Source organism: Primulina eburnea, chromosome 8, assembly GCF_022965805.1.
Source record: "Primulina eburnea isolate SZY01 chromosome 8, ASM2296580v1, whole genome shotgun sequence".
NCBI classification, from domain to species: Eukaryota; Viridiplantae; Streptophyta; class Magnoliopsida; order Lamiales; family Gesneriaceae; genus Primulina; species Primulina eburnea.
Window position 1 is genome coordinate 6,262,586 of NC_133108.1, and position 19,578 is coordinate 6,282,163.

A 19,578-nucleotide genomic window follows, 5' to 3' on the forward strand; every position below is an offset into this window, starting at 1 on the left:
CCATTACCACCAGAAACAACGATTCCTTCCTTCATAGTCTCTTCCTCGAACTGTTGTACTAGCCTTTCCACCGTTCTTCCATCAACATCAGTATCTTCCTCCTGTGAACGATGATTTTTTCCATGTGATGGAGGAATTCCTTCATTCTTCTCAATACGCTTTGGAGGCATTTGGTCCCACTGGGCGTGCCAACTTGTTTGTCACGAAAATTTGCGGGCGTGCCAGGCACGTGTTCGTGCCAAATTTGTGAAATAATCTGACTTCTAATCAAACGTTGCGAATCTCGATTCGATCGTTCGTTATAATTCCCTCGAAATGACTCCAAAAATATGAACACGGAATGAGGAATATAATGAAACTAAAGGGAAAATTCATAAACAACATCAACATTCATTATGTTGTTATAAATTCGAACAAAGTTTTTTTACATGAGACTTGGATGGACATTGCTAAAATCTATAGAAACGCTTGCTGGAAATGGCAATAAACAACAGAGCAAATAAGAGAAATTTTGCATAAAATTGATAAGAAATTCTGCATAGTTTTTGTTGTAGATTTGTTTTTGTGTTGATTTGTCGGTCGTTTTTCTTATTATTCTTTTTGCTTTTGTTACATTCCGCACAGCAGTTTTCCCTTCCCCCATCACTCCACGTTCTTCCACGTCGGGCACTAGCAGCAACTGATACCACGTTTCTTCATTGGGCCAACTGCAATCTCACTTGGGCCGAATTTTGGGTTTCTTTGATTTTTGAACATAACAATTGGCTTTCATCTGTTGGATTTGTTTTTGGGCTTCTGAAATATTAGGCACAACAATATGTAATAATTCAGTCTGTGTCAAAAATAGGGGTGGGTACGGTACGGTATATCGTACCGAACTACGTTACCGTATACTGTACCGAAAATATCGGTATGAAATTTTTCCATACCGATACCCGAAATTCGGTATACCGCACATTCGGTATATCGAATTTTCGGTATGAAAAAAGTTCATACCAATACCGTATCGACACCGAAAATTTTGTCGGTATACCGAAAAAATTGTCGGTATACCGAAAACATTATCGGTATACCGACATTTTTTTTGATATAACGAACTTAAATTTTAAAAATAATAATAAAAAAAATATTTTCGGTATTTCTATATATACCAAAATACCGAAAAAAAAATATTCCATACCGATACCGAAAATTTGTTACACCGTTCCGAAATTTTCGATAAGTTCGGTATCTTTTTTTTGTACGATTTTTCGATATTTCACTAGTTTTTCCCACCCCTAATAAAAAACTTGGTTTTAACTCAGTCGGATTAAGAATCTAGATATTATATTATATATATCCAATTTAATTAAATTTACTATTATTCAAATTATGTCATTTGATATCAGAAATACATACATTTATATCTTATTTTTTAACATCTGTATTTTATGTCAATAAAAGTCATTACGTTATCTGTTTGAATTTGTCCATGTAAACAATGGCAATAACAAAAAAAAATTAAGAGTATGTTTTACAAATTCAAACAAATGAAATACTGTAAAATAGAGATAGTTTCTATAATTGTTATCGAAATTCTTAGATAACATACGTAATTGTTACCACCGATATTATTACATTGCCTCGACGATTTTTTTTTTAAATTTAAAAAAAAAAAATTGTGAGACAGATATACAACCCGACCCAACTCGTGAAAGTGTATTATTTTTGTATAATAAAAATATTATTTTTCATGGTAGATATGGATAAAATCGACTCATCTAACATATACACATGTGAGACGACATCACAAGATATTTACTTTTTAAACATTTATGAACTCGAGATATATGTTCTTAAATTTTAAAAATAATACAATGTTGTTTTTTCCCATGGTCGTTTTAGCCAAGTCAAGTCAAGAAATGAAACGAGAGTTGTGGAATCAACTTGAGGATGGTTCGATAAACAAATTTCATTTTACGAGATAAATTTTTTTTTTCTTTACTAGTTACTCTAGAACAATTGTGTATTCATGCTTTAAAAAAACCCAACACGAGTCAAAATCCACTTGGCAAAAAATGAATGGAAATTATTACCAAATCAGTGTGGTAAATTCAATTACGTCAAGCAATGTTTCTTAATCCACACCTTGTTTGGGCTGCTCAAGTTTGATTAGCTTTTCTTTGAATAAATAAAAAATAAAATAAAAATTAATTATTAGCTTTAAGATGTATGAAATTGCAACCATTGGCTAATTTCAACACTGAATTAATTATTAATTAATTATCCAATTATATGTCAAAGTCTTGCGTGATGCTTTGGACCCCTTTTCCTTTCGAAGCCGTTCTCTCTAATTCTTTATATATATATATTTATTTGTATATTATTATTATTTATTTGGAAACGTAATTCTCTTTTCATGTCGAATAATGCAATGCATGTACGTGGAAATCATATGAAAATGGTCTAAAATGTTGTACTGGTTAGTCCAAAGAACTTTATTTTAATAATTTAAAATCAAATTATTTGGATGGTTTCGAACCAAATTAAGTTCAAAATTTGTTAAAATCTTGGCTTTGTATTCTATCCAAATGAGTTTTACTTTTTCTCTTAAAAAAAATAATAAGTCCTATTTTTTATGTGCATGCAGAAAAAAACAACTTTAAATAAAACAATATCTAAAAACAATTCTATACGATGTTATAATTACGGCTGACGACCACCTCATTAATATAGGAGCCATTTAGGAAATTTCCAATGTCATATTCAAGACTTTCGACTCCATCGTTCACATTGTTTTCATATGAATGCAGACTAGAAGTACAAAACAACGTTCCATGTATATATAATTTTAGCACCCTCTTGGTTTGAAAGATTGAATGACGAAGGGCATATAATACATTGATAAAAAATCAATATATATGAATAGTATAATGATTTATAACTTTAATCATGTATATAATGTTTGCGATGAAACCTTGAAGATGTCGGATCACTAAAAGTTGATGCTAGTGTTGAACATTGTGTTCTTAAGAAGAATTTGCTCCACTCTGGTGCTTCGGTGGATAGCAATCTTTTCTCAAGATATAACAACTTTAATTTTAATAACAACACGAAAAATTACAAGTACAATAACCAGAAAATGATATGAACTCTCCTTGTTTTTGGAAGAAAAAAGTGCAGAAATAATGAAAGGAAATGTGTATGTAGAAAATTTCAAAATTGATTAATTTAAAATGACATTTGGTCCTCTATTTAGCGTTATCAATCTATAAGGAAATGTTGTTTCATCATTTAAGTATCTCTTGGTTCAAAAATAATGTCAAACAAACACTTTTTGAAATGTATTTATCCATGAAAACTAATACAATTATATCAAATAGTATTGTAGGCACTAGACGCCACTTATCGGGCATAAGAAGGCGCTTAGGTGCCTCTATGGATATATTGTTTGACGAATATAAAGAGACTTACCATTATATATACTATTTTGTGTCGTTTCCCTTGCAATTGCCAAATGATTGTCAGAATGTATCATTATCGAAGGCACTTATTTAGTCCAAAAATGAATATCATCTAGAAAGTTGTGAAATCATTATGCTTATTCTGCAACTTTATATAGTGCTATGAATTCAGATTGCATTGTAGACCTAGTGATGCAAGTTTATTTGGATAACCTCCAAGAGATGGCACTACCACCGATGTTAAAAACTTAGCCACTACTAGATTTGTAGTCCAAGTGTCAATAATCCAATTAGCATTATTGTATCTCTCGAGCACCGCAGGATATCTAGTATCGTGAAACACATACTCTAAGTGTGTCTTAAATATTTTAGCACTCTACATAAGGATTCAAATAATGTCATATTTCTTAATCTTAAATTCATTTGATAACTTTGTCAAAATTTGCATGTCATTGTTTGGGTGATTGCTTAAGCTCATATAGAAACTTAACGAGTCAGCACACTTTTATTTTCATGAACCCAAACAATATAACATGATTTCCATAAATCTTTCTTCTTCTAATTTGTCATTCGATAATGTTGTTTTAACATTCATTCTATGTATCTCAAGGTTATACAATGCTATAATCGCAATGAGTACACAAATTGAAGTTATTCTTGAGACTGATGAATATGTTATCGAAAAAATCAATGTCTTCTTTTTTTCTCTATCTTTAGCCACCAATCTAGCTTTGTATTTTTCTACGGTTCCATCGACTTTGTATTTTCTTTTCAATATCTATTTGCATACCTTGGTTTGGTACCTGACGGAAGATCAATAACCTCCTGAGTGTGGTTTTGCATAATTGAGTCTATTTCAGTATTGATAACTTCTTTCCAGTATGAAACTTTCGGACTAGTCAATGTGACTTGTAATGTTTTTGGTTTATTTTCCCGGGACCAAAAAGCTTCAATGTTCTATTTTTTTTTTCTTTTTCGAGGTTCTTCCGGATATGTAGAACCTTCATTCACATTTTCATTTGTTCTTTTTATTTGAATTATCCTATTTCTATTATTTATATTCAAATATGAATTTTATATAAAGTGTAAAATATATTTCATTAAAACTTACAAATTAGAAATGATGAAACTGATTAAATAAGTTTGGGATTGACTTTGATCAAAATAAATTATCAATTTGAAGTTGTCCTTTGGCCTTAATAAAACCAATCAAAATTATAGAAATGTTTATGATTTTTCCACAATTCATATGACGATATATCACTTTTCTTGTGGAGAATCTTGTTTAGGATATGGTTAGCCGATAATATTACTTCCCCCTACAATTTATCAGGTAAGCCTGAACTTATCAGTAATGTGTTAATAATTTTCTTCAAATTTCGGTTTTTCCTTTTGGAAACCCTATTCAATTGAGGCGAGTATGGATCAGTAATTTGATGAATGATTCTCAATATTGAACAAAACTAATCAAATAGTGCTCTATATTCTTTTCCATATCATTACAACTTCTTTTTACTTGTTTATCAGTTTTATTTTCAACTTCAGTCCTGTAAGTTTTAAATGTCTCAAGTTATTCATCTTTAGTTCTTAAAATATATACGTAACAATACGTTGTATATTCTTCAATAAATGTTACATAGTACTTTACTTCCTTTAGTTTGCAGAAATTTTAAATCACGAATGTCAGTGTGAATCAATTATAGAGAATTTGTGCATCTTTTAGTACAATGGAATGACATTTTGGTCATTTTTCTTCAAAACATATTTCAAATTAATGTATTGGATCAATATTATATTTTAGCAACCAATCTGAATCCAATAAACATCTCAGAGTATAAAAATTTACATGTTCTAAATAGACATGTCATAAATCAGAACAATCAAGCAGGTAATTATACCTTTATTTTATTTATCATCAAGATATCATTTCACAAAAATTATCATTCTTGGTCAATAAAAATTCACTAGACTGAAAACAATCCTAAATCCATGTTTGGCCAACGACGAACCCGATACAAGGTTCTTCTTTATTTTAAGAACATGAAGCACATCAACAAGAGTCACTTTCATCCTTTATGTCATCTTCAAATCCACATTTCCAATCTAGACTATCATCTCCGATGTAGCAGAATTTCTCATTAAGAGTTTCTCCCAAAAATTGGAGTGTGCTTAGAGAACATCTCTTTATCGGAGCATATCCGACGGGTAGCACCTACATAAACTGACATTCATTTGGGTTGTCCACTAGGTTTGTCTCAAAAACCACTACAGTTAAATCAAGTTCATAAAAATAATAAGGTATTGAACTTTCTTAAAATACGATTGCTTTTTATTTCTATTTCTTTGGGCGTCAACAGTCTTTTGCCATGTGGTTCGATTTCCACAGTTGTAACAGTTTCCCTTGAAGTTCTTCATATTCCTTTGTTGTTGTTCACCCGCAAATTTCATTTTCTCCATTTGTTGTTGGATTCCACGATGTTGTTTACTTTTACATCTATGTCAATAGTTTTGACTTCAGTATCACATTTGTATTCCTCAATCCTCAGTCAAACAATCAAATCCCCAAGTCTCTTTTCTTTTCGCTTGTGTTTCAAGTATTTTTTGAAATATTTCAACAAAGGTGTGAGTTTCTCAATTAATGCACCAACTTAAAAAAGGACTTGTTTAGGCTCATCCCCTCCGCATGAATCTCATATAATAATAATTATATTTCTTGCACTTGACTCATTACATATTTAGAGTCTACCATCTTGAATCCCAAGAAACGTCCCACGATGAACTTTTTAAGCCGGCGTATTCTGTCTTGTACTTGTTTTTCAAAATTTCTTACAATTCTTTTGCAATTTTCACTTGATAATAGACATTGTATAATGCTCGTCAAGTTCATTCAAAATATAGTTATTGCATAGAAAATCACTTTGATTTCATACATATATTATTGCAGTATTCTTCCGAGTATCAACATCATCTTCAGGAATGGTGGGATGATTCTCTTTCAAAAACCTTGTCAAACTCAGTGTGGTAAAGTAAAACAACATCTTCTGTTGGCATATCTTGAATCCAGTGCCGTGAAATTTTCTGGAATTATTCCTTACGACGATGGAGCCTTAGTCGTTGTTTTAGATGAGGTAGTCCTCTTCAAAATTTTAGTAAAAAAAAATGAAACCTTCAAGATGGCAGATAACAATACTAAACGGTGAGGCTAGTATTAAACATTATGTTATTAAGAAGAATTTGTCTGATATGGTGGTTCGGTAGTTGACAATCTTCTTCTAAAATATAACTACTTCACTTGTAATAACAACACAGTAAATCACAAGTACAATAGTCAGAAATGACATGAACTCTCTTTGTTTTTGGAAGGAAGAAGTGCAAACAAAATGAATGCAAATGTGTATACAGAAAAGTTCACAATTGATTAATTGAGAATTACCTTTGATCATTTATTTAATGTTATCAATCTTGGATGTGTTTCATCATTTGAGCGACTCTTGTCCAAATTTCTGAATAGTAATGTCAAGAGACACCGGTTGGAATGTATTGATCAATGAAAACTCGCGCATTTCTGCCAAACAATACTATAGGAGCCGCTTATCGGGCGCATGAGAGCCCCCTTCTCGCTTAGACTACAACCCAAGCTGCACCTATAGCGCTTAAAAAGGCCGCCTCAACGCTTTACCTGCGTACAATGAGACGCTTGCACAAGAGGTGCTTAGGTTCCTTTAGGGGAGCCTAAGCTCCTCGCCTGCGACACAAGAGGTGCTTATGCGCGTTTAGGAGCGCCTAGACACCTTGTCTACAACCTGGAAATTTTCCAGTCCGCACATGGAGCGCCTCTTTTGGACGCCCCAGTGCCTCCCATCCTGCCTTGGAACTTAAGGCGTACAACTCTTCTCTACTTTGTCAATGAGCTGGCTACGCATGCTTGATGTTGCTTCATTGAAATTTTGGTTAATCAACAATAATGGAATGTATAAACTGATGTTTAACACATGGAAGATGCTATTATTTGGAGTTATTGAAAATATGATTTATCTATATCGATTTTAATCACTCGTATTACACATTCATATCGTTCGATCATCCCATACCGTATATGTATTGAAATCGAAAGGGGGAGATACACACAGTCCAATAGAAGTCCTCCAATTTTTATTTCCAGAAACAGAAGGCGTAGAAAAATGAAAATAAAATTTATGAAGCTAATCACTTCCGGGACGTGTTTTTGAGAAAAGAACCACTCTTTGTGATTTCACGCAAAGGCTTATCCGTGAATCTGATTATATTATAAACCCAAGCCCCAGCTATGGCCCCAGATGTTGGGCCCAAAAGATAGATCCATAGTCCACTATAGCGGCTCCACACAATTGCTGGGCCCAAACTCCTTGCTGGATTCATGGAAGCCCCGGAAACCGCCCTGCTCACAGAACCACAATATATTTATTTATATCATGGTGAATAATAATTAAACAATAACATATCGTAACCGTTTGCATAACTAATTTAAAATTTTAAGACATTTTATTGGCCGAAACAATTACACAAAAGAGTAAGTCTCTTGTAAAACGGTCTCGCGAATCTTTATCTGTGAGACGGGTCAACAGTACCGATGTTCACAATAAAAAGTAATACTCTTAGGATAAAAAATAATACTTTTTCATGGATGATCCAAATAAGATATTCGTCTCACAAAATACGACACGTGAGACCATCTCACACAAATTTTTGCCAATACAATATATTTTAACGAGGACGATTAAGTTCATGGCTCTAGCTAAAATCATGCCATGGTGGTAAACCCATAGTTGCATACCTATTATGATTGTGCACGCCTATCTTCAAACTTTAAACACTCAATTTTTTTTATTTTAAGAAAAAGAAAGAAAACAATAAAAAGGACAAAAGAAGGCGTAATTAGGTCGGTTATTTGATACTTACCCAGCAAACAAAACATTAAGCAAAACGGTAGCTCCAACTGCCAAACCAGCAAGCTCTCCAATCTGCAAATATGCCGTCATCATTCATTTTTTGTTTGAATAAACATCATCAAACACAATTTTTTACATTATATTTCAACGACAAGATAATATTATAAAGTCAATTCATGTCGTTGTCCTAAGAAAATACGTTCCGAGAATCATGCCAAACACGCCGATTGAATCTCTAATTATTTAAAATTAGTGACACATTATATATATATATATAATGATCAATGATTGAATAATCAACCCTTCTCGGCTTTTTTCCAAATAATAGTAAACAAAAATTGAGACATATATTCTATTTAGGTTCTCGGGAAGAGTTGAGTCGTGTCACGAATCACACATGACATATTCATAATAGTAATATTTATTAAATTTATTTCACTGCCCCTTTAATTTATTTTAGTCAGAAAGTTATTTTTGACAATTCACGTGTCCTCCAACAAAAATTTAAAAAAAAAATTAGTGTAGTTACTCACGGCTCGGTTATCCGTTGCGACTCCGGAGATGACGAACATGAGGTAGAATGTGATAATGAATTCGATCACGAGAGACTGCAAGTCGGTGCCGGTGGGAAGAGTTCCGGCGAAGTGGTTGTGTGGACCGCTGAATAATAACCGTAGGGTTCCGCTTGCTAGGGTTGATCCAACTACTTGAGCTGCGATATACGCTGGTACCTGTATGAAAAGATTAATCGATAAACATTATATTGCAGATACTACTGGTTCATTTCCCTTTTTCTCTTTTTGGGTTATTTTTCTAACATATTGATGTGATATATATTATTTGTCAAATATTTCATATATAAAAATATTTTAGTCTATATTATATTAAATATTTTTTTAGATCAGTTCTCATGCCAAACCTACCCCTTGTGTGAATGCATTTAATAAAAATTTAAAATTATGGGATATTTATCTCTTAGCTTAGGAAATTTCTTTTATTAATTTTAAATATATTAAACTCAATATATGGAAAAAACAATATTCTGCGAATCAAAGAGAACATTTGACTTGACTTAAAAAAATAGAAGGAAATGGCGACCTGTTTCCACGGGAACCTCTTGCATGAGGCAAAAGCAATGGTTACGGCGGGGTTGAAATGTGCTCCGGAGATGTGGCCGACGGAGTATACCATAACCATGACCACAAGCCCCCACACAATGGAGATTCCGGGAAGCGTCACCACTTTGTCCTTGTCGGCGTTCACCACCACCGCCGCACAGCCAGCAAATATCAAGAAGTAAGTCCCCAATGTCTCTGCGATTATCTGCACATACACGATAAATTAAATAACCCTCATAATTACTCTATTTATTGCCTTGGAACAACTTGACGTAAAAAAGATAAGGATTTCTCTTTTAAAAAAATTAATTTATTTGTATTCAGTAGCATTTAATGATATATCAAGGTTTTCAGAAGGAAAAAATTCAAAATATATCAACAGCTGAGAGACCTGGAGAAGATTCTCAGAATTACCTTTTGAACGAAAGGGAGAGTGACGCAGCCGGAGCCTGAAGAGTTTTCACTATTTTGGAAATGGATATCATCATCTTTTATGGTGACAGATACTCCATTAGCTCCTGAAGAAATATGATCCTCCATGTTGATCAGTTCTGAAACGCTGGATTAATAATAATTTCAAGAAAGAATTGAATTGATGATCAGTAAAATAATTATTGAATCTAATCTGGTTTGTGAATTAGGAGATGAATGAGCAATTTTTAACAGAAGATGCGAGTTTATGTATCCAGGATCCGAGGGAGAAGAAGGATATAATTATGGAATATATTAGAGGGAGAGGGGCACTTTCTTTGGGGATATCGTTGAAAAGTGTGATGTATTTGATTCATTATTTATTATCAACTGTGGGAAAAGATTGCATTGAAGACTACCTCACCACCCAACTCCCCAAGATTAATTAATTAATAATGATGATATGTGCCAATTTTGTTACGCCCCGGGCCTATGTCCACATCTAGTGCTTGTTCATTACGTTTCTGTATCTGTATATATTTATTATGAAAATGATTAATTCAAGTTGTTATATGAGTCTATTTTAAACTTCTATAAAATATTTAAATTTTGATTTTTCAACAATGTTTGACAAATGTATCAAGAAGTAGTTTATATATTATATAGGCCTTTTGGGCAGTCGTGCAGAGCGGATCTGGGCCCAGGATGTGACAGAATGATATCATAACCGGTCACCTGCAGAAACAGCAAGAAATTAGCGTTATGCAGAGCAAACTGATACATAGGTGAGAGCTACCTCTTCAACCAGAGAAGGCAAAAGACCTACGTCAAGGGAGTCACCTCTTGAACATGCAAGAGTCACTCTACATTCCCGACGCTTGTCGATCGAGAAGTAAGCCGTGAAGAGGACATCGCGCTCTGAAAGAATGGTGATTTTGATGTTCTTGCTCACATTGGTTTTAAATGAATTTTAAAAATGTTTTATAAGAGTTTACAATAGACTTTTATAATAACTTGAGTACTATTTTTGTAAAATTAGGACAAATACGAAGTAGTATCTATAGAGATCTGTTGAATAATTTTGCAGACAGATCTCGACCCGAGACGTGACAAATTTAATTTAATTGGTGTGATAACTACTAAACAATATTGTCCATGCATTTTATTTATTTATTTATCTATTTATCCATTGTTAAGTTTTCTAACTAGTCTTTGGTGGAATATTTCTCCATTAGTTCCAGTCTGAAAGTTAAACTAGATGAGTGCCAGCAAAAGTTTACATGAATCACACTCCACATGTCTTAACGAAAACCAATTATATTTCTTGGTAACAACTAATAGTTTTTGCAAAATGATTGCATTTGTGCAAATGATGATCGTAACATAAAGTATGCTAATCATACACGCACATTTTATGTTATTATTTTTTGTATGAAACAATCTAAAGATTTGGCTTATAACACAATATGTGATAAAAGATCTTACATTTGGAACGAAATCTCATATTCGCGATATCCAAAATTTTAAAATACCTTCTCAACAAAAAAACAAAAAGCTTACTATTTACTAATAATAAATTTTAAAAGTGGCAATAAAAGTCCAATCATCCAATAATCCAAGAAATAACAAAAGCTCGAACAAAAGCATCTATTCCGATGTCTTAATTTCTTGGTGTCGACGGCACAAGTACCCTAACTGGTGGCTCATTAAGATCACAAAAAAACAAGCAACTATGCAACTAAGACAAGAAAAAACCAAAAAAAAAAACCCATAAAAAGACCTCGATATTCCATTAGGAATCTTGAAAGGGCCGCAGGTTATTATGCGTTCGGAGAAATTTATGACAATCGAATAGACATCATGAGCCTAATTTTCACGTACTAAATTAAGCATATATATTAACTAGGATTTATGAGCTCGTTTAAATTACATATTTTGTAATCATAATTTTTTTGATAAATTAAATTAATTAATTGTAAGTTAACAATTATAGTTTGTGTCTAATATAGAATTTCATAGTTAATTAGTATTTTTTGTGACATATATATTTTGTAATTTACACTTGCAAGTTATTTGTTAGCTAGTTATTCCTGCAACGTGAAGGGGGCAAAAATAACTTCTGAATATATATAGTTGTGAATTATGTATAATTCTGTAATTGGTGGGTGATCAACTTTATATATAATTGTAAGCAAACTTTAAAAATTAAGTGATAATTTTGTCCCAAAAATGGGAAATTTTAATTCAATATCAGTTTGTTGGAATCTTGCACGATCGGATTCGTCGTTATGTAAGAATGTTGTCATTTCTATAATATTTATTTAATTATTTTATGATATACACTTGATCTTGCTACACATAAAAATTCAACGCGTCAATATTTCCTACTAACCGATGCGTTCCCTTGTCCTTATGAAAAGTCAATCTTCATTAATTTACATATAATATATCGAAGCCTAGCTCTAGCTGGCTATTTAATTTCCTTAAAAGATTTTTATCCAATATTTTCTTAAATGATTATTGTTATGTGTAGTCCTCGAAAGATAAATAAAGTAACGTAAACTTTTAAAAGATATAGAAAATCGAATATAAATCAATAAACAATGTCGTGAGAAAATACAATATGTGAAACTAAAACAGTAAAGTAAACCGAAGCATGTACGAAGTATATTGTCCTTTATACAGATATGTCACATACGGTATGTGTTTTGATGATCAGGTTGGACGATTGTTTCCCAAGATACAACGGAAAAACCAGCAGTAACCTAACATGAAGTTACTACGTCGACGAATTGAAGAAGTATCTAAACCGTATCACGAGTTGGAACAGAGTAGCAAGACAGTAGGAAGCAGAGACAAGAAGAAAGATGATAAAAATATGTGAGTGTGAGATATGCTAGAAGGACTCGAGGATGTCTTTATATGTATGACCTTGGGTTCCATATGGACAGTCAGAGACTGACCATATGAAATGCCAAATGTTGCTCGACTGGAACACCAACAGTCATCTATACAGAGAACCAGCAGTCAGACATGTGGAAAATCACATCCAAAATTTCCCATATGGCTGACTGTCGAGTTTGACTTATCCAATTTTCATTCAAAATAGAAAAAACCAAGTCTAACAAATATAATTACGAGCATAATACACACACACATATATATATATATATATATATATATATATATATATATATATATATATATATATATATATATATTCGTCTAAGTGTAGGTGAGCAAAATACGTAAACCATCTTTAATTAGCTCCAACCATCGCAAGAGGAGGCGATGCATTTGGCAACCAAACCATACAAATTCATTTCTTGATTATTTATCTCGCTACGATTAATTAATTAATCATATTCATTAAATTAGCACTTAAATTGTGAAACTTGATCTTGTTAAAATAAAATATATATTTGTATTTGCTTCTAAATCACATGCAATCATCAATATTTATATTATTCATATAATACGGGTATATTGTATGTATTATTTAATTTCTTTATGTATCTAGTTGGATATTATATATATTTTAAATATTATACACCCAAAAACACATTCTTAATAGTATATGATCATGTTATAATTTATATTGAAAAAAAATTAAAGATTCATCCAATTAAACGTAAATGAGAATCGGCAGGTAATGCAATGATCAGTCGGGACGCATGAGTCAATCGGGTATGACTCGATATTCAGTTTTGGTGTTCGTATTTGATGTCCCAACATTAAATTAATTTATCAAGTGGCCATGTTAACCATTAATGGAGATGACCCATGTTTCTGCTTTAATATTATTTTTTTTATAATAAGGAATAAAAAATAATATAATTTTCCCTCTTTGGGATGTATAAAAGTTTAGTCCAAGAGTCTGAAAAATAGAATGTGAACCCAAGATTTGATAATGAACTGATTTCCCATGATAATGGATATTGTTTGGTTTTATTAATGAATGTTCCACGCATTTTATATTGTCGGAAAATTTCAACTAATTTTTATTTTTATTTTTGGATTAGATAAACAAGTAAATTATTAATGTTATCAAAGCTGTGACTTACCCGTGAACAAGAATGGTGCATTTATGATATTGTTGGTTCGGTTGATCATATTTATTAATTAATCAAAGAAAAGAATCATAATGTCAATTACTTTCCTCCTTATTCTTTTAATAAAATTTAGTCATCTTTCTCCTGTACATGATTAAGATTGAAATTTAACGACATATATGACTAAAATCACAAAAAAAAAAAAACAAATTAAATGATCAAAATTGTAATTTTCCGTAAAAAAATTCGATAGAGTTTGAATATTCCGTCACGAGTGAGTCTCATGTGAGACCGTCTCACGGATCTTAATCTGTGAGACGGATCAACCCTACCCATATTCACAATAAAAAGTAATACTCTTAGCATGAAAAGTAATACTTTTTCATGGATGACCCAAATAAGAGATCCGTCTCACAAATATGATCCGTGAGACCGTCTCACACAAGTTTTTGCCTTCCGTCACTAAGGCAATCGAATTCAACGCGCATGCAAAATCCAACTTCCCTACAATTTTATTAATTTTTTTCACTTTGTGTATCATCTTCGGTTAATGGCATTTGGTTTGTTTGAAAATTAGTTACCGTAGTATTCTTGGCATCTTGAGTTTTCCCACGGGTTTTGCCTTCGAGAAGACATACCAACAAATAAAGTTGATTATGCATTATTATGAAATTATCTGCATATTATATTCTAATTATTATTAAATTAAAAAACATGAAAATAGCCCCACATAAAAGTTACATAATATCCGTACTTTTATTATTATATATATTATTATAATATAAATGATCTATTAGCAATGAAAATACGAAACGTATGTCAAATTACATACCATATGATCACCTAATATAAAAAAAAAAAAAAAAAAAAAAAAGAATATCCCATGATTCTTGGGAGTTTCAACGTTGCTTTAATACTGTTAAAAAAAAGAGATCGCCCGTGAAGTTGAAAGTCTTCTTTCTCGTCCCACCATCCATTAACAAATTGACTTCTCTTTGTGCCTTTTAACCCACAAATCATAAATTAACTACAGAAAAATCACATGTCAAGGGAAAATCTTTCACTCATGTCGCCTCACCTAATAATTTTGAATCATTGTGTATTTGCATTTAATTTATGAGTAGTTCTCTTGTGAGACGGTCTCGCGAATCTTTATCTGTGAGACGGGTCAACCCTACCGATATTCACAATAAAAAGTAATATTCTTAGTATAAAAAGTAATACTTTTGAGTAGTTCTCTTGTAAAACGGTCTCACGAATCTATATCTGTGAAACGAGTCAACCATACCGATATTCACAATAAAAAGAAATATTCTTAGCATAAAAAATAATATTTTTTCATAGATGACCTAAATAAGATATCTGTCTCACAAAATACGACTCGTGAGACCGTCTCACACAAGTTTTTGCCATACTTTTCATTGATGACCCAAATAAGATATTCGTCTTACAAAATACGACCCGTGAGACCGTCTCACACAAGTTTTTTGGTTTAAATTATAGATGACAATGAGTTGGATTTTGGTCTGATTCGGTAGGACTCAAGACTTGTCCCGCTACAAGTTCTAAGGACCCAGGACCTTCTCCGATACGTTTAAACTTAAACTCGAAACCGCCCAACTTATACCTGAATGTTAACGGGTAACCAAACTCATCAGACAATTATATCCATAATATTTTTTTAAACATATTTAAATTTTTTAACTTGTAGATTTATAACATAAATAGAATAAAATATATGTAAAATAAGTCTATAAAAAACTTTCAACCAAATATTAAAAGTAAAAATACTATCCAATCCAGTAATTCATATAAATCTCACATATATTGATTAGATATTAAAGTATATAAACCATAAAATCTCGGCAAAAACTTGTGTGAGACGATCTCACGGGTCGTATTTGTGAGACAGATCTCTTATTTGGGTCATCCATGAAAAAGTATTATTTTTTAAGCAAAAACTTGTGTGAGACGGTCTCACGGGTCGTATTTGTGAGACGAGTCTCTTATTTGGGTCATCCATGAAAAAGTATATCTTTTTATGCTAAGAGTATTACTTTTTATTATGAATATGAGTAGAGTTCACCTGTCTCACGGATTAAGATCCTTGAGACGGTCTCACGTGAGACTCACTCAACTTTTTATGCTAGGAGTATTACTTTATATTGTGAATATGGGTAGGGTTGACCCGTCTCGTAGATTAAGATCTGTGAGACGGTCTCACATGAGACCTACTCTAAAATCTCATACAAAAGAAAATTTTCAAGAGATGAGTGAAATGGTATGTTTAGAAGTGGTAGGAATATTTATACCCTGACAAAATCTTAAATGGGTAGGGGATTGTAAAATCCGTCACCCAACTCATACTCATCCGAGTATAAAAGTTGAATAGTCATTACATGAACCCAACCCCATTTCAAGTTCAGGTTGAATCCTCGTTCGTATTCATTGTCATCTCTGATTGAAACGATGTTCATAATTGAGAACTTGAATATCTGGGTTTAATTCAAAAACATAAATTCAAGTTAAAAATAAGGACTTCAGTCCTTAAATTAAAATTTCTCAAATGGTTCGAGTAAATTTGTAGCAAGGATCCGAATTCCAAATCAACAAAATCTTAATGCTGCCTCAGAGAATTAGATACAATTGAGTTACCAAAACTGTAAGGTGTTCAATGTTTATGGTCACTAATGTCCTGAATACATGATACTCATTTCAAGAACTTTGGTGGCAGTACTGTACAGCTTAGTTCAGCAATTGAAACTCCTTTCATTGATATATGCTGACCGAATCAAGTCCAGTTCATCAGGAAGAAAAGTAAAAGGTCAAGTTCCAAGGGGCGAAAAGGGCTCGATATTGCTTGACATGCTGGACCGGAGGAAAACAATTTGTGCAAGGTGGTTCATTGGGAGTTTATGTAGCATCTGTGTAGAGACCAGAGAATTGGACAGACTTTTAAACTGTTCCCATATGTTGAGGATGACAGAAATAGGGAGTGTGCAATCCTAATCACTGATTTTGAAATTCCGTACTCGTTTTCTGTACAACTTTTTTTCAATGGCTCCAACTTTTGGCATTAAATTGGAATCTACATGAATAAGTTTTGTGAGCAGAAGAAATAAACCATGCTTCTCAGAGACAAGTATAAACAAACTAAATACCAGTTTTGGCCTCTTAGAAACCAGCCTCTGCTGAGTGCTAATCAAGTGAGTCAAGACCAGCAATATATCGAAGTGATCAAGAAATGCAAAATTCTCCACTGGAATGGGATGTTGAGATTGAGGAGGTAAAAATTTTAAACTTCAGTCTAGGATAAACATGTAGAACAGAATTTGTATGGTTCTCGGGTAGCATGAACACAACATAGTACAGACAGAGAAATTCACTACATATCATTCCCTCAACAAGGCTTTTTCTCAATACTCAAGATAAAATATATGAATTCAGCAAATGCAACACAACAATATATATTAGCAACCAATAGGGATTCGTCTCCCATTATTGTCTTACACAAACAATATCTAACGAAAACTACCCTCTTAGATAACGAGTAAGTACTCCATAAAAACATAATAAAGCACACACCAATTATATCATATCGTAAGACTCGGAAGATCAGTAATGTACCAAATGCATGACATTCTATTTAATCATCAATGCTATCCATGTTCACATTTTTTCATTTCTTATCAATGAATAGATATTTTTACTTGTATGACTGACTGAGATGTCTTGTATTTATCAAAAAAGTGTTTCAATTGCTGGACTTTGGCATGAGATTGACGGTCCTTGCTTTCTGTAAAATTTGAATGTTCCAAAATAAAGCAACGACGAGCTAAGCTCAATGAGTAACTCACACGTTGTTAAATGGTTTGGTTTGGGGCTGAAGCAACGCGCAGTTGCAGCAGGTCAAGCCCGCTTTCACCATTAAAGGGAATCCATGACATATTTTTCATTGATAAAGTAACAAGCTCAAGGGTGGCAGGACAGAAGGTTCAATGATCATGTGCAAGAAAATTTAGTTAACTTGAGTTACTTGAAATCTTATTTTAACCCAATTTTGGTAATTTCAAATCGAAATCTTTGCAATCTCTACTCTTGACTATCCATTTTTTAAGTAAATTTCAGATGCACCATAACTGGCTTTATTTGAAGCCTTTCTCCAAATCAAATATCTTTCACCCAAATTAAATCCCTTTTATTGCCTAAAAGAATCAATCTACTTAGAGTTAGTTCCTCGTACAAATTATGTCCAAATTTCGATACTTATGACATAAAACCTGCGATCTGTACCTTGAAATCCAAAGAACTTATGATTACAAAGGCAAAAATCATCTACAAATCCACAAAGAATAGTAATCCACACCCCAATTTTGAAATTAATTCCTCTGATGGCTCAAAATTTCCAACCTTGTCAACCAAAATTCTCAATCTTCAGTTCAGCGGTACTAATAAAAGTAAAAAAGAAAACGGAAAAAAAAAAAACAAATAAATGCTGCAACTGATAGAATAAAACCCAGTTGGATACAACACAACCTTGATCAATTCATCCTCAAAATACAATAAACTGCCCAAAAGACAAAACATTGTTTAGTCGATCAAGAATCGCAATAGAAGACCTGGGATGGCAACCGCCAAGCTTCGGATTTAGAAAAGCACGTGTCATCAACGGCGTCGCTTCGGCACCAACGGCACTTCGGACTCTGAACGCATTCGGATATGGTGCTCATTTCGCTACAGTTACGAACTGGATCGACCCGATTGTAGTTTATCGGATTCTTATCGGTCGCCAATGTGGATAATTTCGGCCCGAGAATCTGATTCCGAACAGCATCGTTTGCAAAAACATCGGCGTCGGATAAGTCCGGTAAGGAAGTTAACAACAGGATTAGCAGAGAAGAAAAGGTGATGATTGCCATAACCTATTAAAACCACTCACAGAGCATACAAAAAGTAAGAGTTTTGAATGAGAAAAAGAAGTATTCAAAAAATATATATAAATAAAATGTATTCGTTGGAAAATGGCCCATGCAGGTCTCGAACCTGCGACCTTCGCGTTATTAGCACGACGCTCTAACCAACTGAGCTAATAGGCCTTTATGTACATGTTTTATAGATAATATTTATTTTATTTTTATGAGGACAATCATTAAATTTATTTAAAAAATATAGGGACACGTACCATCCGATAATATATAAATCATAACACCAGCATATCCATGTTTTATGATTCTATTTCAAACTTCGATTTTGTACCTAATTTATACAAGCACTAATTTTGTTGATTATCAATATAATAAATTTTAACATACTGGAATTTGGCTGTGCAACATAAAGAAGTTTTTGGTGTCTCATTTATGGACTTTCTTTCTTTCCTTTTTCATAATAAATTTCATTTTCTTATTTCAATTTTTGCTTCTCCATCTTATCACAAAAATGTAGTTACAATTTAGTCGAAAACATCCATTTAAACAAGACAGCAAGTTGAAACGTTAGTCTTTCCCACAAAAACTTGCGGAGGTGTCAAAAAAGTTGGAAATTCCTTTTAACATTTTACAAAAAAAAAGGGAACAACGTAGGTACGTACGAGCTGTGCAACTCATGTAATGACCCTTTTGGCGTCTAA

General features: G+C 32.7%; 1 protein-coding gene, 1 long non-coding RNA gene and 1 other non-coding gene across 3 annotated transcripts; all 3 read right to left on the reverse strand.

Moving 5' to 3' along the window:
• Positions 1–7,459: 7,459 nt before the first annotated feature.
• LOC140838735 (aquaporin NIP1-1-like) lies at positions 7,460–10,261 on the reverse strand. Its single transcript, XM_073205255.1, has 5 exons — positions 9,904–10,261; positions 9,470–9,694; positions 8,905–9,102; positions 8,382–8,443; positions 7,460–7,860 (listed from the first exon to the last, which is right to left on the reverse strand). Exons 1-5 carry the CDS (start codon positions 10,027–10,029, stop codon positions 7,650–7,652), a joined length of 822 nt encoding a protein of 273 aa, XP_073061356.1. The 5' UTR covers positions 10,030–10,261; the 3' UTR covers positions 7,460–7,649.
• Positions 10,262–16,719: 6,458 nt separating this feature from the next.
• LOC140837737 (uncharacterized) lies at positions 16,720–19,004 on the reverse strand. Its single transcript, XR_012119445.1, has 2 exons — positions 18,572–19,004; positions 16,720–17,040 (listed from the first exon to the last, which is right to left on the reverse strand). It is a non-coding gene; the product is annotated as an uncharacterized lncRNA (long non-coding RNA).
• On the reverse strand, positions 18,975–19,048 carry TRNAI-AAU (transfer RNA isoleucine (anticodon AAU)). Its single transcript has one exon. It is a non-coding gene; the product is annotated as a tRNA-Ile (tRNA).
• Between the last annotated feature and the right edge of the window lie 530 nt (positions 19,049–19,578).

Coding starts and splice junctions, on each gene's coding strand:
- LOC140838735 (XM_073205255.1), bottom strand. CDS start 10,029: ATGGAGGATCATATTTCTTCAGGAGCTAATGGAGTATCTGTCACCATA. Junction 9,103..9,469: donor AGAGGTTCCCGTGGAAACAG/GTCGCCATTTCC, acceptor CTTTTCATACAG/GTACCAGCGTATATCGCAGC. Junction 7,861..8,381: donor CTTAATGTTTTGTTTGCTGG/GTAAGTATCAAA, acceptor TTCTGTGAGCAG/GGCGGTTTCCGGGGCTTCCA.